The sequence below is a fragment of the Drosophila takahashii genome, chromosome X (genome assembly GCF_030179915.1).
Source record: "Drosophila takahashii strain IR98-3 E-12201 chromosome X, DtakHiC1v2, whole genome shotgun sequence".
NCBI lineage: Eukaryota > Metazoa > Arthropoda > Insecta > Diptera > Drosophilidae > Drosophila > Drosophila takahashii.
In genome coordinates, this window is record NC_091683.1 from 18,832,976 (window position 1) to 18,857,953 (window position 24,978).

Consider the following 24,978-nt stretch of genomic DNA (forward strand, 5'->3'; position numbering starts at 1 on the left):
ATTGTGTCAGCCGTAAGAAAAATTTACTAAAAAAGTTTACACACACAAACAAAACACTCTTAAGAAAACACAAAAAAATCTAACAAAATGAAACCCAAAAAAAAATCGATTAATCATTAACTAAAAACACCCAACAACCGAAGGGAAGAAGACCCCAAAGTTTTAAATACACACACACTAAATTCTTTATGTAAAATTCGATATGGAAACCCCTATTCGTAATGTAAATGTACAATAGCAACCACACAGCATCAAAATTCATCAAAATGATGTATGATGTAGACAACGCATAGGAACGAAACGAAAGAATGGGAGGATAGAAAGGAAAAGGAAGGAGCAAACGAAACGAAACGAAACAGAATGAGATGAAAGCGAAAAATTTCTCTTTGCCCCCGACCACAGAGCTTTGTTTGTTTGTTTTTGTACATTTCAAGCATTTTGAATATATATACATATATATTTGATAGTCCTTATTTAATATTATTCATATATATATCTATATATATATTTATATATATACTATACATATATTTTTTTATTGTTTCGATTTGTAATAGATTATATACGGTAATCAACTGGAGACTGAGCTACAACATATATTTAGTTACCGTTATATTTATTGCAAAGACACACACACATCCAAACACTCCCCACGCACCCACACATGCAAAAAGCACACCCATACACCTACCACCCACCACCCACCACTCACATGCAACATCAAACTATATCCTAACCGAACTCTAACTAAAAACAATAATCTATAAACCATACATAACTATAAATAAATTATGAATCGATAAACTTGGCGTTGTGTAGTAAGTTTATTGCATTTTATTTGGCATTTTTGAAATGATTTCCGATTGATTTCGTACTACCTACCCATATGGGAATATCTACGATTCCCGCTTATTTACTATATTTTTATAATTTTGTTGTTGTGTATTTCATTTTGCCGCCCTCGTCACCCAGACCCCTCCACGCCCCTCCCAAAAACCCCACACCAGCCACCCATCCAATCGCCCCCCACCAAGCCCCTTTTCTCGTCCGTCCAGCGCCTGGTTTGCCTGTGTGATAGTAGTTTATAATTAAAACCATCCGCTGGACAGCCCCATCAGTCCATAACTTCCCATCACCAGACCCCCCATCCCGCCCACATCATTTTTTACATTTTTAAACGGCGAGCAAACTATATAGAAACCACTTTACACATAATAAACTAAATCTTAAAAAAAAAAACATAAAATTAAAGATGAAAATTTACAAAAAAATACCACTATTTTTACAATAATTATTTTTAAATTTACCTTTATCTTTACCTAAATTAGTTTAGAGCTTTTTTTTTGCGTCGTCTACATTTTACGATTTAAGTTCATTTAATCTACACATAATCTACATGAGGATGATGTGACGACACGGATGTATCTACATTGTACATTGTATCTACATTACAGAGCTAAAATATCTATAAATATTATAAATATAACAAAAAAAAGAGTAAAATATTATTAAAAAAACCAAAAAAAAACAAAAAATTATTCGTTCCTTTGTTTTTATTTCCGTTGTAGTTCAGTATTTTTTATTTTCAGTTGTAACTTAACATCCTAAGTTGGCTTTTCGATATCGAATTGGTTTCGATTTCGAGTTCGACTCCGATCCCCAGATCCCGACGTCCCGATCGTTTCGTGAGGCTTTCGATGTTGTCCCTGTACTGTCTGTACCCCGTACCACACATATAAGACCCGTAACCCCCTATACCAAACGAAACAGTCGTCTAAATTATGAATTTAATGTGAATTTGAGAAGGTTAAAGGTTTAATTAGGGCCGTCAGTTACATTCAAATTGCGTGTGAGTACATAGATGTATACCTAACTAACTACACCGATCATATATATGGAGTACACTAAACTAACCTAACCTAACGTAAACTAAAATAAACTAAAATAAAGAATAAATGAATGAATTAACTACCTCAGCTTTGAATATTTCTATAGAAATGTTATTAAATGTATTTGAAAGGAAAAGCGTAAGAAATATACAAACAATGCATAAGTGCAATGCGAGATGCCGCCAGATGGAAAATGAACAAAACAATGTCAAAGAATACAAGTTTTAGAGCTGCATTTATATAGTATCAGATCGATAAGGAACATAGAAACAAAATCGAGAAACAAAACAAAACCAAAAAACGAAAAAAATATATTAAGTGTACGTTTTGCATATTCCTATATAGTTAACTAAACGTAAAAGCAAGATGGGTAAACATGAATACTACTATAACAATAATTTTGCGTCCATTTTTGTTGTTTCCTATACAAATAAAATTGAAAATTTGAAAACAAAAAAATGAATAAGTCACAAAAATAGGAGGAGGAGGAGGATAACGAAGCTATATTCCCATTACATTGTATAACTGTCTTTTAACCGGAAGTACACGATAACCACACTATATATCGAATATCCACTCTGTGTATGTTTTGTATCTGCCATGGAATATGTACCCGAAACTAAGCTAGATAACCAAGTAAAGGACGCTCGATGTCAAGTGTGTCGTCATAGTTTAGAGGCCCCAGTATTTACTAGCGAGTACTTTACATTTGTTTACCCCCAAGCCCCGAAACCCCTAAAAACCCCACAACCCTATCAACCAAAGATTCAAAGTTCCTTCTCATTTTGATCGCCACCAAATCCCATCAGCACCCCCGCCCACCCAACTCCTGGTAGTGCTGATCCAAAAACTATATATACATAGCATACTAATCTGCGTAAGATGTTTTCCCCATTTCGGTGTAACTAAATGTTAATTGCTAGCGCTCAATACGAAATTACATTACCGTATACAAGACCACATTCAGCAAAAAAAGACATGCAGCTTACTAAATTGTATCCCAAGGCCAAGGAAAATATTAGGAAACAAGCTATACAACTAAACCCGAATACAATTTTGTGAACATGTGAAAAACAAATCGAAAAGAAATTTACTCAATAAATGATTTTTCGTATATAAGAAGTATTGCACTTTTCAATTTGAATATGGGTTTTTTAGATGGGGGGTGATATGGGTGGTATATCACTCCCCACTCAGATAAAAAAAAAGGAATTTTGCAATTCAAAAAGTTTGCAAAAAAAAATTGTTCTGATATCCCCCCACAACAATTAAAAATTGGCGAAAATTTTATTTTTCCAAAATCACACGGATAGTGTTATGGAATAATTTATTTTTTGTTATCTGTTCAAAACAGTATGTTTTTTTGGTGCAGGACCATTTTTGGCCAAATTACAGCAAAAAACCAAAAGAAAAATTCCAATTTTTGTCAAAAATCCAATTGGAAATGATAGATGGAGCAGCTAAGTTAGCGGATTCACCTTCCGCACACCTTGGTGTGACCGTTTATGTTGATCACAACTTGCGGTTCCTGTCTCGGGAAATTTAAGTGATGTGCCAAATTTCGATATGGTCCTCCCAATTTATTTTTAAGCATTAGAACTATCGATAAGAGATATTTTTAATATTAACAGAAATGTTAAAACGCTGTATCTTAACATTAGCGCCGCACCTAACTTTTAGTTATGTGCCAATTACTTCTTTTTTAACTGTCGAGAATAAGTATTTTTAAACTGTCATCGGTTATAGTTCAACAGAACTGTTAATGTGCAGCGTTTTCTTAAATTTGGCAAGACCGTATATCCCAACATTTCTGTTATTGGACAGCAGAACTGCAACATTTTAGTGATGGGTCAAATGGCGATATTTATTTTTACGTTATTCCTAAAACTATCGATTGAAATATTTTTAAGCGAGTGGAATATTTTTAAGCACCCCAAGCGCCACCAAACGTCCCACCACTTCACGAATTTCATTCGCCAAGTGAGCACGCGGCTTCGTCTGGTTCTGCAAAAGAAGTTTTTATTCTGTGACTTTTGTGAGAAGTTATCAACTGAAGGTATTGTGCTATTTTCTATATTACCACCTTTTCACGGCCCTTGCTTGAAAAAGAGCGGGCGGCGCACGGTGCATGGCGAACCCAGTAAATTGCCATTGATTTTTTTTCTCACGTCACCTTGCGCTAGATTCTGTAGTTATGTAATGTGCTAATTTTTTTATTGTGTCGGTGCTGGTTCAATTAACTCTATATATGTACTACGGGCCGCTCTGGCTGGGCTGCCCCGAAAATAACTCCCTACGTGGGGCTTGAAAAAGCCGAAAAGTTCTTACATAACCCAGGCGAAGAAATAACTGTGCCGAAACTTTGCCTTCAATAAAACACGTAACAAACGGGGCGTATAAGCGCACTCCTTGGGGCTTTGATCTCTGATCTATGGTATTATTTCAAGTCCCCAAGAAAAAATTAATAAAGCCACGCTGGATAATTTCCCCAATTTTTTTCCATTTTTTTTTTGCAACCACGCTGGAACTGCCAACTTATGCAATTGGCAGCGAGTTGGCAGGCCGGTTCGCCGGAACGAAAAATTCGCACATCAGTTGTGGGCTTTTTTTTAAACGATAATTGTACTTGAGTCGAATTCGCCTGCATTTGCATAGATATTGTAAAATGTAGAGCAAGTGCAGGCGATTTAATTGAAAAGAGTGCAGAGCAATTGGCTGTTCTACTGCCCACTCACACATTGGCGAATAATTGCCATGTGCCTCTAGCGCCCTCTCGCTCACTCCTGTGCCAGACACCAGCTGCGCGTGCAAGTGCTTAGCTGTGTGTTTGTGAGAGAGTTAAGAGAAAATGTAACCATCATCGCTCTTTTCTCCTCCCTTTCTCTTCTGACCTGCTTTCTTTCTACCTTCTTTAAGGTAAAAAGTTCTTGCAAAAAACGGGTTTCCCCAGTTTTCACATAGTTCTTATCCCCATCCCTTTCTTAACCCCCCGTGACGTCAATCGTTAAACTGCGTCTAGTGTTCATGTGATTTTTATGTTTATTTTGCCCCTTTGTGTGGCCTTTTAGCGCCATTTTGCACTGATTAGAGATTAGTGTTTATTATTACATCTCCCTGGCGAATCGCATCACATTTCTCGCTTACTAGGCGGAAATTTTCAAGCCGCCACCCTGTTTTTTGTTTAGTCTTGGAAATACGATTCGCACTCTGAGCGAAAAGATAAACTTGTCAATTTTGCATTTTTCGTTCGCTCTCTTCTTTTGCAGGCTGAAAGCCAGCGAGCACTCTCTTTACTTTTTTATGTAATTTTTTGCGATAACGGGACCTTGAAAAAGCGTCGCAGACAGTTATATAAATAACTGTATTAGCAGCGGTGTTTATCTAATCGCTTCACGCACTTTTTTTTCGAGCTGCCGCTGCCGCCCTTCTTCCGCGTGCGCGAAAGAGACGGAGAGTGAGAAGAGAGAGAGTGCGGCAAGCGGACGTCAGAAGGCAAAGTCACATGCTAACAGTGTTGGCCAAAGCCAAATGTTAAAAATAGCTAAACAATATATAGTTGAAAAATAAATAAAACAATTCAACTGTTTTTTTTATAAAATATATATTTTAGAGGGGTTTGTCCAAAATTTCTGGCCAGTTTTAGTTAAATCAATGATTTAAAAAAAAGAAATAATTAAGCATTATTTTGAAGAAAATTGTATCGACAATTCAGCTTGATTTGTTTTTATTCAGTTTCATAATTGTAAAAGAAGAAACCTATATATGCATGTTATGCGAATTTAGAATACGATTGACTAAATTTACTCGTGCCCTTTTATTTCTGGCTACAAAAAGTAGCTAAACTGGCAGCACTGGCTACGCAGCTGACTCTTCGGCTTGTTGCCAAATGTAATTTTTTTGGCAAGCATTTAGAAAGCGCCGCCGAAAACCTCGAAAGGGGTAAATGAAAAACAATTGGCCATATATGCATTTTCGGGCATGGCCAAAACGAAACAAAAAGTGTGTTCTAATGAGTTCGACTTGTGGTTGTAGTTGTAGTTGTAGTTGTAGTTGTGGTGCTAGTACAACACTTCCTCTTATGCAACAAACGGCATTGAATTCGAATTCTTAGCACTGATAAGCGGCGATCTCTCGCTCTTTGTCGGCCACCCCCCATCCCCCTCCCTCTCTCTCTCTCGCACACGTGCTGTTGCCAACCGCTAGGTGGCGCTCTCATTTCGCACATTTCTACATTTCCCGCTCTCTCCGCTCATCTGTTGCTGAACTTGACGACGACCGTCGCTGCCGACGCCGACGCAGGCAGCGCGGACAGCGCAGGCTAGCTGGGCGACTTCGGCGAACGGAACTTTCACAAGCAATTCAGTGGCCGTCCGGTTCAGATTCAGACCTCTGAGTTCCAAGGAATAAGGATAATTTTTTTTCGGTTTTGTGCTGTGATATAGAACACATACAAATAGTACGTATGGCGAGCAGAAATCAATTATCGACTCGAATGCAAACAATCCGAATGCATTCATCATTCATCAAATTAATAAAACAAAAGCCCAGTTAAACGCGAGTGTGATTAGTTCTTCGAATATTCCCTTTTTTTTAACTAAACCCAACCTGAGCAATGAAAAGAATTTGCCTGGTTATGTAAACCAACGAGAGTTGAACTTGAATCATCAATTTTTTTCTGGTGTGCGGTGCTTGCTTTTCGGTTTTCGATTTTCGGTCTTATGCAATCAATAACAATGAATTAAGAATAAACTTAACCCTGGATTGGTGGATACTACTCAGCACTCAGCCTTCGGTGGAAGGTGGAAGCTTTCCACGTGCAACTGTAGATTTTTTTCCAGCTGAGGCTATTACATCACAAGTTCTCGCCTCCTCCGCTCTCTTGACCACAAAGAAAAGCTTCGCTCTGTCTCTCTCTTCCAGTCAATCAAATGAAAAGTTTAACCCGATTAGATAACGGTTGTTTGGGCGGAAGAGAGCAGCCGAAGAGAAACAAAGCTCTCTTCGCCAAGTGTGTTACATAAAGGCTTTCTCAATGAAATGCTAATTTAATTTCGCTGAATTTTATTGAAACACACCGCTGCTCTTGAAAGTCTAAAATTAACGAAAACGAAACACGCTTCAATGGCGAATGCCAGCTGCCAAAAAAGTGTGGCCCCTATAGCCATCTTGCTCACACCCACACAAGCGACCATCTATACTGGCTTTTTCCATTGAACTTTTTCTATTCTATTCTTTTCTTTAATTTTTTTTCTTGCGGTGTGGCAATTATGCAATCCCAAACATTACTCAATGAAAACCAGTAAAAGGCCGTTTTATTCAACTTGAACTGCAAATAATGTATGCCATTCTAGTTCAGATAAATTGGATAGGCAATTTATGCCACGTAATACTTTTCCCAAGATTCTGACTGAAAACTGGTTGGAACTCACTTCGGTTTTCCTACAATACTTAACTTTAAACCACGTGGCAACAAGCAACCAACAAACTTTTTTCTTCTTTTTTGCACAAAACCAGTTTTGCCGGCGACTGTTGCCAACACCCATACCAATATAGTAGTTTATTTGTTGTAACGAAAATGCTGAGCTACCCATAAATATATGTATCATCAAATATTAACCACCTTTAAACTTAAGTTATAATATGTACTTCCATACTAACACATTATAAACTCAAATACTGCATGTCTTAACATTTTCGCGTTAATCGAATTTTCATTTGTCGCTAAAACCCTTTATCTTACCATTTCCCACACTTTATTTAACCAAAAAAGTGCATGTTTTTCGGTTTCGGTTTGTTGTGTATCGCATCTCCATTTCCCCCAAATCAATTGTTATTATTTAGAACATTGACAATTTTCACCTTTTCATTTGGCTTTGGGCTATTCTTCTATTGTGCCTTTTGCACCTGTGTAAAGAAAGTGAATCGTACATCCACCATACAAAATATCGTAAGCGTATATCGTAAACGTAAAACGTATATCGTAACATTATGCAACGCATGGGGAGCGGTTCCCATCTGTACCAAAGTATATCAAGCACCACCACCACCACCTGCATGCCATGGGGATATCATCCATCTCCATCCGTAACATCACAGGAGTAACATCCTCCTCATCGGTGATCATCGGTTTCAATCAATCAATCAATCCAATCAATCATCGGCTATCATCCAAAAACGGCTTTAAAGACGATGGAGATTAATCAGAGTTTCGGGCAATTGCGCAATGTGTTTACAGCAAAATGGGCAAGGATTTCGATGCTGTTGGATTCGTCAAGGACTTCGCTGCCGGAGGCATCTCCGCAGCCGTCTCGAAGACCGCCGTCGCCCCCATTGAGCGTGTGAAGCTGCTCCTGCAGGTTCAGCACATCTCGAAACAAATCAGCCCCGACAAGCAGTACAAGGGCATGGTTGATTGCTTTATCCGCATTCCAAAGGAACAGGGATTCTCGTCGTTCTGGCGCGGTAACTTGGCCAACGTCATCAGATACTTCCCGACCCAGGCTCTGAACTTTGCCTTCAAGGACAAGTACAAGCAGGTGAGTTAGCTAACTGGAAGCTGTAAAAGATTTGGAGCTGTGAAAACTAACCAACTTGCGTAAACTTAGGTCTTCCTGGGAGGTGTTGACAAGAACACCCAGTTCTGGCGCTACTTCGCCGGCAACTTGGCCTCCGGCGGTGCCGCTGGTGCCACCTCTCTGTGCTTTGTCTACCCCTTGGACTTTGCCCGTACTCGGTAAGTTGTGTGATATTGCTAGAAAGAAAACAGTCAAGATAATAACCATTGTTTTTCCCAACCATACAGCTTGGCTGCTGATACCGGCAAGGGAGGTGCTCGTGAATTCACCGGTCTGGGCAACTGCTTGACCAAGATCTTCAAGAGCGACGGCCTCGTTGGCCTGTACCGCGGCTTCGGTGTGTCCGTCCAGGGCATCATCATCTACCGTGCCGCCTACTTCGGCTTCTACGATACCGCCCGCGGTATGCTGCCCGACCCCAAGAACACACCCATCTACATCAGCTGGGCCATCGCCCAGGTTGTGACAACCGTCGCTGGCATCGTGTCCTATCCCTTCGATACCGTGCGTCGTCGCATGATGATGCAGTCGGGTCGCAAGGCCACCGAGATCATCTACAAGAACACAATCCACTGCTGGGGAACCATCGCCAAGCAGGAGGGCACTGGTGCCTTCTTCAAGGGCGCCTTCTCCAACGTTCTCAGAGGCACTGGCGGCGCTTTCGTGCTTGTGTTGTACGATGAGATCAAGAAGTTCTTGTAAATTAAATTATTAAATTATTCAAACAAGCAAAATACAACAACAACATACAACAACAACAACAACAAAACAGAACACTACCAGCTAATTATGTTAGATAACTGAAAGCAACAGCAACAGCAATGTTTGATCTGCAACCAACACCTCTTACCAAGAACAACGGCAAGCAATAACAACACCCTTCCACCCTCCCCCCTGATATAATTACGAAATTATATTATTTATAATAACTGGGAATTAATTTACGGAACGATGATGGCCAGAGTCAATAGAACAACAATACAATACAGCAATGCTAGGAGACGAGGATACGGTTCGGCTCATGGGAGACCCACTACACTGAAAGACGAACGAACATAGCGACGATATTGATATTGATTAGTATTGTTAAGTTTGGGTTAGGCTATATACTACTATATGCCGTCATGTTGCCGGGTCGCGCCACATCTCCCCAGCCAAATCAGTGTTATCGATAGGGTGCAAGGAACCGAACGAAGACCTGTAGGTTCCTTCGCATCCGACACGACAAACAAACTCAACTTCGGTTGGTTTAAAAATATATAAAAATTGATAAAAATAGTACAATGTTGTGTTTTTCTTTATGCTGTGTATGCTATCTGTGTATGATTTTCTTCTTTATTTGTCTATAGAACTTTTATGATTTGATGGGAAGAATATAACAAAAACAGCTCACTGCGAATCTAAAAATTACAGTAGCATACTTCAAGTTCTTATGCAGATCATCAGATGATTGATTTCAAAACCGAAATCAAAATGGTTAAGAAGTTTTTTAGGCGCCATGGGGGCTCTCATGAAAATATATTCAACCAACACAGACTTTTTAGTTTTAACCAATACAAATTTGTTTAGATAGTTGGTTCTCAAACGTTTTATTTATGAGAAGAAACTTTTAGTTTAATATAAAACAGGGAATCGCATAGAATTGTTTTATCATGAACCTAATAATTTCATTGAAAGTGCAGAGGGGCTTATTTAAAAAAGATTGAGATTTAGAAAAAGATTTTAATTATTTATAAATGTAGCATATTAAGCATACTTTTTATAGATAGCCATTGTTAATAATTTGTTCTCAAATGTATTATTTATGATAATTTTTAAAAACTATAGCAGGGGAAACTTTAAGTTAAAACAGGGAATCAGATAGAATATTTTTTATCATGAACCCAATAATTTAAAAGTGCTGAATCATTATTTAAAAACAAATTATAGCAGACTGCAATTAGTCATAGATTCTCAAACAAATGAATAACTTTTATTTATCGAGGGACTTTCTTCATAGAAATCATTGGATAATAAATCATAAGGGGAATTTGAAAATGTAGGCCTAAGTTGGCCAAGGCAATGCTTTCGTAGGTCAACTGCTCAAAGGGGCTCACAACTTTGTTATCCCACGTCAGTTCAGATCTCGTACGGAGTCGAATCAAAATTACAAGTTATAAAAGTGAAAATCGGTTTTATTCTTTTTACCATTCCACTTTGACGCTAATCCGAATCGTTTTAAAATCAAGCAACCAGTAATCCAACATGGGCGATGAAGGCGGTGGCGGCGGACATGGCAAGGGCGACCTCAAGTCCTTCCTCATGGACTTCATGATGGGCGGCGTTTCGGCGGCGGTGGCCAAGACGGCGGTGGCGCCCATCGAGCGGGTGAAGCTGCTCCTGCAGGTCCAGGAGGTGTCCAAGCAGATCTCCGCGGACCAGCGCTACAAGGGCATCGTCGACTGTTTCGTGCGCATTCCCAAGGAGCAGGGATTCTCGTCCTTCTGGCGCGGCAACTTGGCCAACGTGATCCGTTACTTTCCCACGCAGGCCCTCAACTTTGCCTTCAAGGATGTGTACAAATCGGTTCGTTACGGGATTTGGGATATATGATCAATATATAAATCTACATATATACACTTGATATCCCAACCTACAGGTCTTCCTCGGCGGCGTTGACAAGCACAAGCAGTTCTGGCGCCACTTTGCAGGAAACTTGGCCTCTGGCGGCGCAGCAGGCGCCACATCCTTGTGCTTCGTCTATCCCCTGGACTTTGCCCGAACCCGGTGAGTTAAGACTCCAACCCTTGAGTGACTTTCGTAATTTAAGTTGATTTTAAAGATTAAGTTAGTTTACATTGAGCTTTCATTGGAACTCGAAAGCTAGGCTACTTTTTATAAATAGCCAAAAATTAGCTTTTCGATTGATACCTCGTGCTATCTAAAGTAGCCATTCAAATATCTAATGTATATTACATTAATTTAATTAAATTTTGTGTAGTAATCACCTCACTTTAAAAGAATTTAGTCTTTTATGGATTCTTAAATATCTTTGCAAATAATTTACTACCCAATCAATATTAAACACTTTAAGCACTAGTTTCAATCAATAATCAGTTAGTCGAGAGTGTAAAAATTTAATAATTTGGTTATTACTAAATCAAATAAAAACACCTCTTAACGAGGTACAAAACTAGTGACGATCGCATCTTCAACCTACAAAAGTTCTGATATCAACGATTGACGCTTAAGAATTCGCGAATAGATTTTGATGCTCTACTTTTGGCGACCATTGTTTTTATTATTGGTCAATGGTATTGTTCAAAGATACTGATTATATATATGCCAAAGAATCCGCGGTTATAATTTCACTTTTTTGGATTTTTAAATCGAGTGATTAGATAAGGCAATAAGAAAGTGACATACCTGCCCAAGAATTTGGCCACCTGATCGGCTGAAGAATTCGCGTTTTTCCATATTTTTTCAACATTACTGATTTTATTTTATCCTGATTTTTATTCATTTGAATAATCCCTTGCCATCTTCACCCGACAGCTTGGCCGCCGACGTGGGCCAGGGCGGCAATCGGGAGTTCAACGGCCTGATCGACTGCCTGATGAAGGTGATAAAGAGCGATGGCCCCATTGGCCTGTACCGCGGCTTCATTGTGTCGGTGCAGGGCATCGTCATCTACCGTGCGGCCTACTTCGGCTTCTACGACACCTGCCGCGACTTCCTGCCGAATCCAAAGAGCACGCCCTTCTACGTCAGCTGGGCGATCGCCCAGGTGGTCACCACCGTGGCCGGCATCGCTTCCTATCCCTTCGACACGGTGCGCCGTCGCATGATGATGCAGTCGGGCCTGAAGAAGTCCGAGATGGTCTACAAGAACACGGCCCACTGCTGGCTGGTGATTGCCAAGCAGGAGGGCATCGGCGCCTTCTTCAAGGGCGCCCTCTCGAACATCATCCGCGGCACGGGCGGCGCCCTGGTTCTCGCCATTTACGACGAGATGAAGAAGTACTTTTAGCCCCGATGTCGGGCCGTTTGTGGTGAGTCCATTCGGCCGCCATCTAGCAACCCAGCCGCACCAAATAGCACACCACGAGGGCGCCGCACCTGCAGATCCCCAGCCCACCGTTTCATCGCTTCGTAAAGGAAGACTGGGACCAGTCCATCGGCCAGGAGGCCCATAAATTAGTGATTTAATCGGGATGCTGGCTGCCCCTCATCTCAAGATGTGTTCTTCGCCAGTGGTTGAGAAAATACAAATAATTTATTGAACTTAAATCTTTGTTGCGCTCTTGTATGTTTTTTGTTTTTGGTGCAGTGTGTTTTGATTAGGGTGGGCCGTTTTTCACAAAGATTCTAATATTAAAAAAAAAATTTTTTTGTTCGATTATAACAACATAAAATTGATTCTTTTAATTTCTTTAATCTTTTAGTCTCAATTAGCAAATCGAAATAATAATCAATTAAGGATTAAAAAAAGAAATTAAAAATGATTGCATACAAGACTGAATATAATAAGATTTTTACCTATTTTTAAGAAGAATTCAGTTTCTTTGGGCCGCCCACCCTACTCGTTTTCGTAGATGTGTTCGTGTGCTGGTGGGTTTTAGCTTAAACGCTAGTTAGGCATTTAAAGTAACATTAAAAACACATCAAGTCGAGAAAGGCTTCGCTTTCCATTGAGCTGACCGCACGTGCTGTGCCCATTTGCATATGTAATCGCATAAATTAACAACAAAAACGACATAAAAAAAGAGGCGAAATTACAAGTACGCGATCTGCACTTAATCTGTAAACAGTTAGAAATTATTCTACGCCTAAGTAGATCCAGCATTGAGTTGCGGTGGACTTAGTGGGTGGCTCCGGATCTGTGGGCGAGGAACAGGAAGTAGACGCCCGCCGCGTAGGCCAGGAAATTGAAGAGGCCAAAGACTCCGGCGGCGGTGTTCGAACCGGAAGCGTAGCCAGTTGCGTCCGACCACCTGGCCAGTTGGACGATGAATCCGATGAAGTACAGCAGAGTCAGCACGGCGGTGGTGATCAGCTCCTGTTGGTTGATCGAGAGAGGGTTGAGTTAGTGCTCCTCCTAAGCCATCTATTTAACTCACCAAAAATATCCAGTTGACGGATACGTTGAGGGCCTCCCGAATGCCCAGGAAGTAAGCGGCGATGAGCAGAATGTTGATAATGAACGACACAACGATGACGAACATGAAGAACGAGGTGGCCGAGGTCAAGGGAGGAGCCGCCAGTGCCATGCAGATGATTCCCAGAACCTGCGAAAATAGAAGGGATAGTTTTGGATTAGTTCAAATTTTTAAAAGTATTTAGTTGCGTGTGAAATATTATTATTATTATCTAATGCTAACTTACAGTTAGACTAATTTTTATTTTTATTATATTTCACAGTTTTTTATGTAATATATAGTACCTATGTTGTAATTATTAAGAAAGGGTAGGATTTTCTGGGTATTGATTATAGTAGGATGTGGATAGAGTTTTGGGAGTTGAACGATGGAACTGCATCAAAACTTTTGTAAGTGTTTCAAAAATCTGGAAAACTAGTTTTCATTCTCAAAACATAATTTCAAATATTTGTAAATCTTTTAATAAGAATTCATGTTTCATTTTAACTCTTAAATTTTAAGAATGTGTACTTTTGCTCAATGATCACCCAGATAGTGATCTCCAATTGACGGGCGCCTCTTCAAGGCCGCGATTTGAATCTGGAATCTGGAGTGAGCATGTCGTGATGTCACCTTTAATTGAATGCACACCATGAATGAAATGACTGTGCTGAGCAACGAAGGTTGTTTTCCGTCTAATTAAGCGGTGAATTCAAAGATTGCCCCTAAATATTACACTATTAATATTATGCTTTTTTTTAATTTCGATGTAACATTGCTAAAGAAAATATTAAAATTACCAAACAAAACTTTATGTCGAAATCGAGGCTTTTTTGTGCATATTTTTTGTTGCATTCTTTTTGAATACCATTCGTCAAGTCACCCTTAGTGGAAATATTCAAGGACTCCAGTTAATATTTTTTAATATTCCAAAAAACTAACATGACACAATATAATTATCTTTTAAGTCACTTTTAAGAACCTTATCGAAATTCAAGTGAATTCGCCGGGTGATTTGCCTAGTTAAGTACCCTTAGAACTTAAAACGGGATGACAGGCGGCGATGACACACATTCTCCTTTGCCTGACACTATGTTGACGTGGTTTCTTTGGGCAATTAAAAGGCAATAAGCTTTTGGCGACACAAACAAAAAATGAGAAATAAATAAAAGACAAAAACAAAAACCAAACAGAAATGAAAACAAGCAGGTGTGCAGTCGACTTCGGCATTTGGTTTTGGCTAAAACAAAAGGTACACGAAAAGTGAAAGCTGAAAGTTGTAGCCAGGCCAAAAGCGACCTGTTGATAGCAACATGTTGTTTCTGTTGCTTTTTCTGTTTTTTTTTAGTTTATTTTGCCATCTGACAAACAATTAACTAACAGCAGCAGCAAATCATCGGTTGATTGAACCATCAGCAATTTGTTGATCTTGAATTGCATTCCCACATTTTTTAATGGTATTCTTCTCGTTTTTTAATTTTATTTTAAATTTGATCTTGACCCCGGACAGTTGCCGATTTGGTTGCGATCCACAAACTTGCGTCACTTTTCAAAAATAAGAGAACGAAATGTGTCTGCGAATTATATGAGAATTTTATCTTTTCTAAACATAATTTATGGGTGGTTTTTCTTCACAGTTGTGAGTATACATATATCTATGGATATTTAACGACACGATTTGTACATTTTTACTGGTGGGTTCTGTTTGCATAGTTTCAATATACATAGTTTATGTCGCCTTGGCTTTTTATGTACTTTAGCCCCCTAATTTCGAATACTTGGACACTTTTCTTAACAGAAACCCAATTTTTGTTCGATCCAAAAGATAGTAATTAAAAATGATTTCGAAAGTTTACCCAAATAAGAACTGTAGTTCAGTACATGGTAACGAGCAATTTGCCTTGTGGGGCATGAAACAGTGCGTAGAGAGCGAGTGCATCAAAGTATATCGATCACTGTTCCAACATAATGATGTGCCTTTTCAGCGCAATCAATGACGCGAAACGCCGCTGAAATGGATCTAGTTCTTGACCCCCGATTATACGGTCTGGGTCCCTAGGCATCGTCTGCTGTCTGTGAAGTTTCAGTGGCCGTACAGAAACTTTGACTTGATATTATGTACTATAGGGTTTTTACACGAAAAAAAAACACATTTTATTTTGTTTTTTATTTTTTTGAAAAAAAATCATAAGGTACCCCCTTATAAAAAAATGAATTGTCGAAAATTGTATTTTTCCAAAATTACACGGAAAGTAGTTTGGAGATTATATGCAAATGGGATATATAATAAAGATAGTAGAGATTGTTCTTTATAGATAAGCGCAGTTCATTGGCCAAATGGCTAAGAAACATACGTAAACATCGTAAAATAAATCTATAGTATATAAATATTGCTAACAATTTGTTAACATGGCCAAGACGAAGCTTAAAAGATGAGCTCACTTTTTAGAGCGCAGTACACTTAGTCAGCGTCAATTACCTAAAATGTACACAACACACAAACACGTATTTGCATAGCTCTGTGCACTTAGTACAGTGCGTTTCTTAGCTATATGACTAGCCGCATATAACTAGGCAAATACTGGGTAAATTTTATTGTGCGTCATTTTGCTAAAAAAAAAGGGCTTTTAAAATATAGTGTCACCTATGAAAATGACCCAAGTAAATAAAAGTTATTCGAATATATATTTTTGATAGCAATGATATTTCTTAAAATAATATATATAAAACAACAAACATACGAAAACAAAATATCTGTAATAAGATAAAGGTACTTGGTTTCAAAATTTCAATTAAATACTAAATTGACATTATTTGTTTAAAATATTAGCACGGTTCTTTCTCGGTGCTATTTACATCTTTTAGGGCCTTCTTTACGCATATGAAACGTACTGTATACGAATGGATGCCGTAACGATCGATCTCATTCTCCAAACCACCGACAAACAGCAGCAACTGTCCAAGTCTTAGGTGACTATTGGTTCCGATTCCGATTCCCATCCCGCCCCCGCGTTTTGTGGTAAAAATTTCTTGAATGACACCGAATGTGTGTCATTGTTTAGCGCTTTTGGCGAGAACATTAAAATTAAAATCCACGACAATAATGCCAAACAATGTTGTCTGCTATTCGGATCGGCTGCTTTGGCTTCCAAAATACAAATCTTACGTAATTGCTATTATAAAAAGTTCTGAAAGGCAGGGACCAAGACGAACAAAACTTAATAATAAATCGTGCTCTTTCCGATTTGCATATATCTTGTTTTTTTGTGTGTGCGTATATAGAGCACACATTTGGCCATGGAAGGCATACATAAATGTCTGTGCATATATATTGTTGGCACATATATGTTATAAGTTGGGGCAATTCAGGGTCCAAAATGCTAATTTCCAGGGCAGCACGATAAGATACGGCCGATAGGATTCCACAAATGGGCTTGCAACTCCTAGAAGTTGAATGCTTTTGGGGGTTTTTTTCGATTCGGGATTCGGGACCAAGGGGCGGATGAGTAATGGGCCTGGGCCGTAGTAATTAGCAATCGGCGGTCAGGTGTCAGGCATCGATTGCCTTATCACCACGGCGACTACCGAATATGCCCTACTTCACTCCGCTCGCACAGGTGGTCGCCTCATTATCGCCCAGTTCGCTCGGATAACGGGGCGTATGAGTAACGGCCGATTAGCCGATTTTCCATCTCTTCAAAAAGTTGTGCAAAATGAGTCACGGTTTATTAGACTAATAACCCAAAATGTTTACAAAAATATATACAAATATTAAAAATCATCATATCTTATTTAGTTTTTTAATATTCTTTGAATATATCGTTTGTATCTTCACTTATTTTCATCATCATCATATCCTATTTTGTTCTTTAATATTCTTTGAATATATCTTTTGTATTCTCACTTATTTTCCAAAAATAACAAGTAGCCTTGAAACTCTGAGCATTTGCAAGTAGGCAGTCTCATTTCACAGTTAGTTTAAATTGATGATAATTTGAAAATTGTGCAATTATCGAGTTATTTATTCAGAGGGCCAAGAACTCTCGATTCGCGTTTGGGAACCACGCAGGTGCATATGTATATATGTATCTTTGTGGCAACGTTAAGTGCGGCACTTTAACATATTTATACTGCGCTGAGACGACTATCAGCAGACTATCGCCAAAGGCGGCCGATAAGATTAGTGGCCACAAAAATCCCATTTGGGAACCGAAAAAGCTGAATGGCCATTTGTGACATCAATGCATTTAAAAGAGATTTTTAAGATCCCTACCTTCATCAGGAATATCAAAGAACTTCGTGGGCGACAGCATAACCTCGCTGGTTCCGTGATAATCGGAGCTTGGCGGGCAGAAAATCAATAAATAGCACTTAATAACCGACAGTTTATTGCGATGGTAATCATAATATCAGCGATTCAGACCCCCAGACCACCCACTCCGCCCCCTCCTCCTACTTATTCAGTATTGATTTCCTGCGACAACTGACGAACGTTTAATAATGCATTTTTCATGTGTGCCCGCAGCAGTTGTCGGCGCCCTGTATCCTGTATCCTTTGCCTTTGACCTTGACTGTACGCTTTAGAAGTATGGCCCTTTGGAGGTAAAAACTTTCTACACCTGACCATCAGGTATTGTAATGAACGCAGTTAAGATCCAAGTACCCACACAACACTTGTATCTTGTGTTGGCGTCAAATACCGATGCATCGCCCACACGACTTCGTTTGTGCCCATTGCGGCTGTGGGAAAACCGAGAGTTCCGAATTCCGGGCCAAATGGAGTTTTGCCTCGATATTCTGCAGACAGGGCCCGATTGACCACATGGCCCTGGACTCACATGTTTGCAGTTCCCACCGATTGTCTCCCCCTATCTTATCCGCCGCAAGTCTAATGAGATCCTGACATATCTACTCATAGGCAGCAAATACACACTTATTGGTACATATTTGTTGAATTGAGTACACATCGAGGGACTCTAGGCTTTCTTAAGTTTCCACATATCCCGATAAAGAATGGTGGGGCAACGCAAACTGTAGATAAAACTGTTCAATATATTGAACAAACGATAACAGTTCTATAGCGTATGTGCTTTGTGCCACTTAACATTTTTTTAACGCTTTTCAGCGCCCAAGAACTATGATTACAAAGGAAATATTTCATCCGGTTACTTAGTAATTTTTTTCTCAAGAAATAAGATTAAACCCAAAATTCTTTATAGCTCTTAACATTGAATCATTAAATAGGTCACAAAAACACTCATAAAAAATTTTTTTTGACGCATGTTTTCAACGAACTATTATGGTTCACACTCATAGAAATTTCAAATATAAACTAAGTAGTAAAAATGTAACAGTTTTATAAAAATTTTATAAATTTGGCTATGTTTCAGAAATTATTTCGAAATTACCCATGATAGACTTTTTCGAGTATGACAGTTTGAATCCTAATAATATTTATTTATAAATTGAAATTATAATGTTGGTTATTACTTCATTTCAGTGTAGAAACTTTTGGGGATATCTCAAAACTGAGAGTACTTACAAACTGGACAATTTTGATAATGCCCGGAATGGTGCGGAAATAGTCGACGTTGACGCGGATGCCGCCGAAGCCGCCTTCGTTGCCGACGGCCGGATTTGCCCCACCGGGCGGTCCGGTCGTCGTTGTTGTTGTTGTGCGCTCGATATTGACCACGGTCTCGACCATATTGTTGCTGTTCCTAGTTTACTGGCTGCTGGCGGGGGAGTTTTAGCTGGGCAACTATTTTTAAACACTTGTCGCGATTGTCACAATAAAATAAGACGAAAAAATAACCACCGCTTTCTACATATATTATGTTCACTGGTCGATCGGCGGCTATATCTATATCTATATCAGTATAAATATAAATATGTGAGACGCCCTCGCGCGCTTCTGATTTTCAAATATATATATAGAGTGTGTAGGTAGGTTTATATATGTATATAGTATAGTATCTGGTAGTAAGAGCTATAGCTATATATCCGTGCGCTGCGCTGCGACGAGATTGCTGGCGTTGTTTTGTCCACGGCGGTCGCTTGTCGACTGAACTGCGAACTGAACTGGCCGCCGCTGCAGCCTAACGGTTAACCGAGCGCCGCTCTGCTCCACTCTCCCTCCTCTCGCTCTCCCTCTCGCTCGCTCTCCCACTCGGCCAGTTAGCTAGTTAGTTAGTTGCGCGCGCCCTTTGACGACGCCCCTGCGAGAAACCCACCGCCCGCCTCCCACCGCCCATCGCCAGCCCCCCGGGGGGCAAACTAGTTTGCTGCGCCTGCGCCGCCGATTCTTACACACTGCACAGTGGGACGGAATGACACGGTCTTGGGCATAACTTAAAAAAATTATTTTCTATTTGTATTTATGTATAAATCTACTGTTTACTTTCTTCAAGCTCTCGTCACAGAAAAAATATAAATATAATATACATTTTTTAAAAGTTTACGTTTTGGTATAACAAATATCAAAAATCCAACGCGGCGGATGAGTAATACTTAGATATTGTTATTTTTGAAATTCAAGAACTATTATTTTCATTATTATTATTTTATTATAAAAGTAAGTAGGAAAACTTCACTTCTAATTAACAAAGATTACGGAAGTTTTTATCTTCTATTTTATTTACAAATATTTTCATAATATTAAACAAACCCTATTCGTATTTCCAATTTTTACTTCTAATTACAAAAGACTATAAAAAAAGACTTTTATTTTATTTTAAAATTTTTTTCATAAAACGGTACTTAAATTATTAAAATATTTTCATAATATTTAACAAACATTATTCAAATCTTTTTTCGTCTACACTGCAATTTTAGCTGCCGGCTAACCAGCTTGATTGCTATCTCTTTCCGTTTCGCTGGCTGGCTTTTCGCCCTTCTCTGTCTCTTTGACGCCCACTGTTCGATTTTCGCAACTGGTTTACGTTCTGAATCGACTTTTATGGCTGCCGCTGCAGCAGCCGTGGGTCGCCTCTGAAATTTCTGGAATTTCTTAACTGTGGAGGGTGTTGTGGATGTTGAGGCAATAGTGGGTGGCATGTGTCGATCACAGTGGTCACTAACTCAAGGTTTTTACCAATTTTTTATTTATTTTTATAACAATTTATATCTTATAAAAAATTAAATTTTCTATTTCCTATTTAATTTTTCAAAAAAACAATTTTTTTTTAAGTTCCAATAAATAATATAGTGGAATAAGAAAAGATTGTTTTTATAGGTATTGGATTATTGGTTTAGATCAAACAATGCTTGAATAAAAAGCGATACAATTTTCGCCAACTAGGAACCTTTGATTCCATCCCGTAATTAAGAAAATAAAATGAATAGGGGTTCTTATTTTTTTGGTTAGCTTTTATTTGGGTGCAGTACAAACTATGACAAAATTTGCCTAATAAATAGAGCTTATTTTTGGGGCCGCTCGAAGAGCCTAGACTACGAGTTGCGGATCAACTGGATTGTTTCGGCTAAGGACGTGGACAGGACACAACTCTGGACAGATTCCGACTCCGTGAGCGGATCTCGTATACAATTTTGGTTCAGCTGCTCGGAAATCTCGTTCGAATTCGCGATGGGTGTGTGCATAGAATTAAGTGGTATTGCTTAAATAAATAACTCTGCTGCCTTGCAAACGAAAGGAATTCTCATTTTGGATCACAATAAATCAGAAGAATATACACATATACATGTATTTAATGTATTAAGGTAAGAACGCAAAAACAATTAGCGATGCGAATGTTTTAAGGGGGGCACTGGGAAGGACTAGATAACAAGGGCAGCACGGCCTGCAAACTACAACTAAGCGCATCTAGCAGGGGCTACACACTCTGCCAGGAATAAACAGTTTGACCACAGGAGTATTTCAAGTACAAAACATTATCATCAGCGCGCCTCCTTGGTGTCTAGCTCTACTAATGGTGGATTTGGCTCAGGCTCGGCACTCTGGCTTCTGCTTCTACTTTGGCTTGGGCTTGGATTGCTGCTCGGACTGGGACTGGGATTGGGACTTGCATTGGGACTCTTCCTCGGTTCGTTTTGCTCCTGTTTGAGCGGCGACGAGACTGCTGGAGTCAGTGGAGCCGGCAGCATAGGCGTGGCGGACGGGGAGATGGTGGGCAGGACGGCCGCTGCCTTTTCCTTGGTCTGCTCCGACTTGGGAGACTGTGTCTGTGGCGGCCAGTGGTTGGACTTCAGGACGCTTTGGCTGCTGCCAGAAGAGCAGGGGCTTTCGGCGAGGACAACCAGCGAGGAGGCCGAGGTAGAGGCTATATTGTCATCTTCAGGCTTGACGGCCTTCTCCGTCTCACGCACCTTTTCCTTCTTCTCCAGCTCCTTTTCCATGTCGGCAATCTTCTTTAGGTAACTCTTGTCCTGGGTGGGACACTCCAAATGGACGCAGTGGAAGATCTGAAAGCAAAGAGCATTAAGAACCCGAAAATAAACATTAGAATCCAACGATACCCACCTCATTTGCTGTATTCCGGGTGCCCACAATGCGGATAAAGACCACGGGACGTGGGGCAAAGTGAAAGTTCTGCCAGGAGCGCGCCTTGTCGTTGCGCCGATCCACCACCATCTGCCAGTCCTTGCGGTTCGTCGAGGTTTCGATGTAGAAGCTGTAGGTGCGGTCGTCGCAGTCCCACAGCAGCAGGCGCATGGAGCCGACATGATACGGCTGGCCCAAACGAACGACAATCTCACCGCTGCCCAGCTGATGGCACGTGTAGCCCGAGTCCCAGTCATAGCGCACATAGTCGCCGTTGATCAGAGCATTGCGGGTGCGACTCACGCCGTCCGTCACAATGGCGCTCATCTCGATGGTGGCCACGTTCGCCTTGGGCGCCACGAAATGGTCGATCAGCCGCGGCACCTTGGCCGTGTGCATGGCCTCCAGGCCCACCACATGGAAAACCTGAAGTAAATCCAGGATTAAGTAACTAACTAAACAGTGATAAATAGACCCGGATTTTGCATATTTTTATAGGATAAAGATAGATCCATTCCGAAAACACTAAAGTTCGTTTCAATAAAAATATAGTTTAAAATTAATGGCATATTTTTTTTTTGCATAAGATTTATATGCATAAAATATGCAAAATATAAAATAAACTCAACTATTTAAGATTGAACATTTCATAGCCAACCTAATTTAACCGAAGAAAATTGTTTGTTTCTTTTCGTCATTTCTGAGATATCTAATTTTTCCCCAAAATTTAAGGAAACCCTTTTTATATTTCCAACGAGAAATAGTAAAAGGTGCAGAATAGTTTTTGGCCCTATCGGCTAAACCGCTCGTTTAAATTGCTCGCCGTCTTTACTGAAGGTTTCTTAGAATACCATAGGGCTACATTACAAATTTGAGCCTCCAATTGTTCACGTATATTTTGCCTATTTTGCAAATATTTTGCATATATTTTGCATATTTTATGCATATATTTTTTGCATATTTTATGTATATTTTTTTTGCACATATTCTGCATATTTCCGATATGCATCCGAATTTATTAATTCGAAAAATATGACACCTACCTAGAAATTTTGGTAAAAATCTGACCAAAAAGAGACAAATATGCAAAATCCGAGGTCTAGTGATAAACTCACCCGGTTAACTGTGTTCTGGGTGCCCACCAGGCGGATGAACCTCACGGGACGCGCCGCAAAGTAGAGATACTGCCAGGAGCGGCAGTGGTACTCGCTGTAGTCCACCACCCGCTCCCAGTGCTGCTGGTCGCCGGAGACCTCGACGAAGTACGAGTAGGCCCGACTGTCGCTGTCCCAGAGCAGCATGCGGATGTGATTGATCATGCAGAGCGTGCCCAGTTCGACCACAATGCCCGCATCGTTGCTGTCGGTGATGCAGTGGCGCGTGTAGCCGTGCTCCATGTCGTAGGTGGTCACATCGCCGTCGAGCAGGGCGGTGCGGCACTCGCCCTGGATGCAGCGCGACAGGAACTTGGCCGTGGCCACGTTCTCCTCCGGCCAGAGGGCCGCCCGGTAGGGCAGCGTCTTCGAGGTGCTGCGCTCGTCGATGGCGTCGAGTATTTTGTCGGGCTCCAGGATGCCCGAGGGACGGACCACCTGCAGCAGGTGCTCCAGGTTCATCAGCGGCAGGCGCACGAAGCTCACCACGGAGCGAATGTCGACGTTGGGATTGTAGCGGCTCCACTTCCACACGGCCAGGAAGATCTGCACCTCGGGGGCGAAGAAGCAGTCGCGCCGCAGCACCTCCTCCAGCGATTCCTGCAGGGATTACTATTAGTTAGACCTGTGTACTGGATTAACCCGATCTTAACTCACCTTAGAGAGCGTTTTGAAGGAGTCGTGCTGCAGGAGATCGGCCGCATTGCGGTCCATGAACATGAGGCACACCTGGGTGAGCTCCTCGAGGTTGTAGAGCCGCGCCGCGTCCAGGATCATGCACACGTTGCCGAGGGCCAAGTACTGGCGCAGATAGTTCGAGATGGCCATCTCGAGGTCCTGGAAGCCGTACTGATTGGCCATGCCGAGCACATCGATCACAGAGTCCTCGTCCAGGGTGGACAGGAGCAGGGTGCCCGAGTAGATGTAGCGCAGGAGGACCTTGAACGGATCCAGCGGCACCTCGAGCGGTATTTGGCGCTGGGTGGTCTCCGCCATGCCGCCGTAGAGCAGCGCCCGGAAGTACTCGCTGCGGGCGGCCAGGACGACGCGGTGGGCGGGCAGGCGCTGCTCCTCCACGATGAACTCGACGTCCGCGTACCGCTCGTTCATGCACAGGCGGGCCATGTCCGCCGAGAAGCGGTCGCCCAGGTCGATCTCGTCGGTGAACTCTTGCTCCTGGGCGCCGTTGCTTTTGCCGGAGCCGCTGGCGGCGCCGTTCTGCAGGCCGCCCGACAGCCCGCCCCCGCATCCCTGCATCTTGTGGTGTCCCTGGCTGCTCATCTGGCTGTCTGTTGTGTGTCTGTTCTGGTGGGGATTGTGTTTTTGCTCGCCTTGTTTCGCCAGAACAAATTGACGTCTCGGCTGCTGCGTCAAACCATCGATGACACTATCGATAGTATCGATTTGGGGTGAGAGTTGCCATAAATAATCGTTATTTGAAACTTTTATTTTAAAAGGCCTAATGAGATTTGTACAAGTTTTAATCAACAATTTAACTGGTTTTAATGCACTTTATGATATTATAAATAAATAACAAATAAATTTGCTTTCTAGATTTGTTGACATGCATATACTTTGTGGACAAGGGTTAAAAAGAAAGAGAAAATATCACAGTAGTTATTTTAAAAATAAAAATCTCAAATAACGCTTATTTACGGTCCCTGCCATTTATCGAATACATCTCGTACACCTGCTGTGCCCATCGATAACATATCGATTCGCCAGCCCATCTCCGCCAGGCCC

General features: G+C 40.8%; 4 protein-coding genes across 6 annotated transcripts; 2 read left to right on the plus strand and 2 right to left on the minus strand.

Moving 5' to 3' along the window:
• The first annotated feature begins 3,817 nt into the window (after positions 1 to 3,817).
• Positions 3,818 to 12,733, plus strand: Ant2 (Adenine nucleotide translocase 2). 2 transcript variants are annotated; one of them, XM_070219287.1, is made up of 4 exons: positions 3,818 to 3,945; positions 10,693 to 11,029; positions 11,103 to 11,230; positions 11,999 to 12,733. In XM_070219287.1, exons 2-4 carry the CDS (start codon positions 10,709 to 10,711, stop codon positions 12,471 to 12,473), a joined length of 924 nt encoding a protein of 307 aa, XP_070075388.1. In that variant the 5' UTR covers positions 3,818 to 3,945; positions 10,693 to 10,708; the 3' UTR covers positions 12,474 to 12,733. The 2 variants fall into 2 exon arrangements, with proteins under 2 accessions (XP_070075388.1, XP_017002268.1); XM_017146779.3 differs by lacking the exon at positions 3,818 to 3,945 and having other exon boundaries at positions 10,544 to 11,029.
• sesB (stress-sensitive B) lies at positions 3,827 to 9,748 on the plus strand. Of its 2 annotated transcripts, none has more exons than XM_017146780.3 (4): positions 3,827 to 3,945; positions 8,125 to 8,425; positions 8,495 to 8,622; positions 8,692 to 9,748. In XM_017146780.3, exons 2-4 carry the CDS (start codon positions 8,129 to 8,131, stop codon positions 9,164 to 9,166), a joined length of 900 nt encoding a protein of 299 aa, XP_017002269.1. In that variant the 5' UTR covers positions 3,827 to 3,945; positions 8,125 to 8,128; the 3' UTR covers positions 9,167 to 9,748. The 2 variants fall into 2 exon arrangements, with proteins under 2 accessions (XP_017002269.1, XP_017002270.1); XM_017146781.3 differs by lacking the exon at positions 3,827 to 3,945 and adding an exon at positions 6,211 to 6,345.
• Positions 12,701 to 19,645, minus strand: LOC108060873 (CKLF-like MARVEL transmembrane domain-containing protein 4). The gene is made up of 3 exons (XM_017146782.2): positions 19,124 to 19,645; positions 13,564 to 13,731; positions 12,701 to 13,502 (listed from the first exon to the last, which is right to left on the minus strand). Exons 1-3 carry the CDS (start codon positions 19,286 to 19,288, stop codon positions 13,305 to 13,307), a joined length of 531 nt encoding a protein of 176 aa, XP_017002271.1. The 5' UTR covers positions 19,289 to 19,645; the 3' UTR covers positions 12,701 to 13,304.
• Positions 19,646 to 20,922: 1,277 nt separating this feature from the next.
• On the minus strand, positions 20,923 to 24,966 carry BTBD9 (BTB (POZ) domain containing 9). The gene is made up of 5 exons (XM_017146833.3): positions 24,924 to 24,966; positions 23,893 to 24,622; positions 23,197 to 23,835; positions 22,061 to 22,507; positions 20,923 to 22,002 (listed from the first exon to the last, which is right to left on the minus strand). Exons 2-5 carry the CDS (start codon positions 24,514 to 24,516, stop codon positions 21,478 to 21,480), a joined length of 2,235 nt encoding a protein of 744 aa, XP_017002322.2. The 5' UTR covers positions 24,517 to 24,622; positions 24,924 to 24,966; the 3' UTR covers positions 20,923 to 21,477.
• Between the last annotated feature and the right edge of the window lie 12 nt (positions 24,967 to 24,978).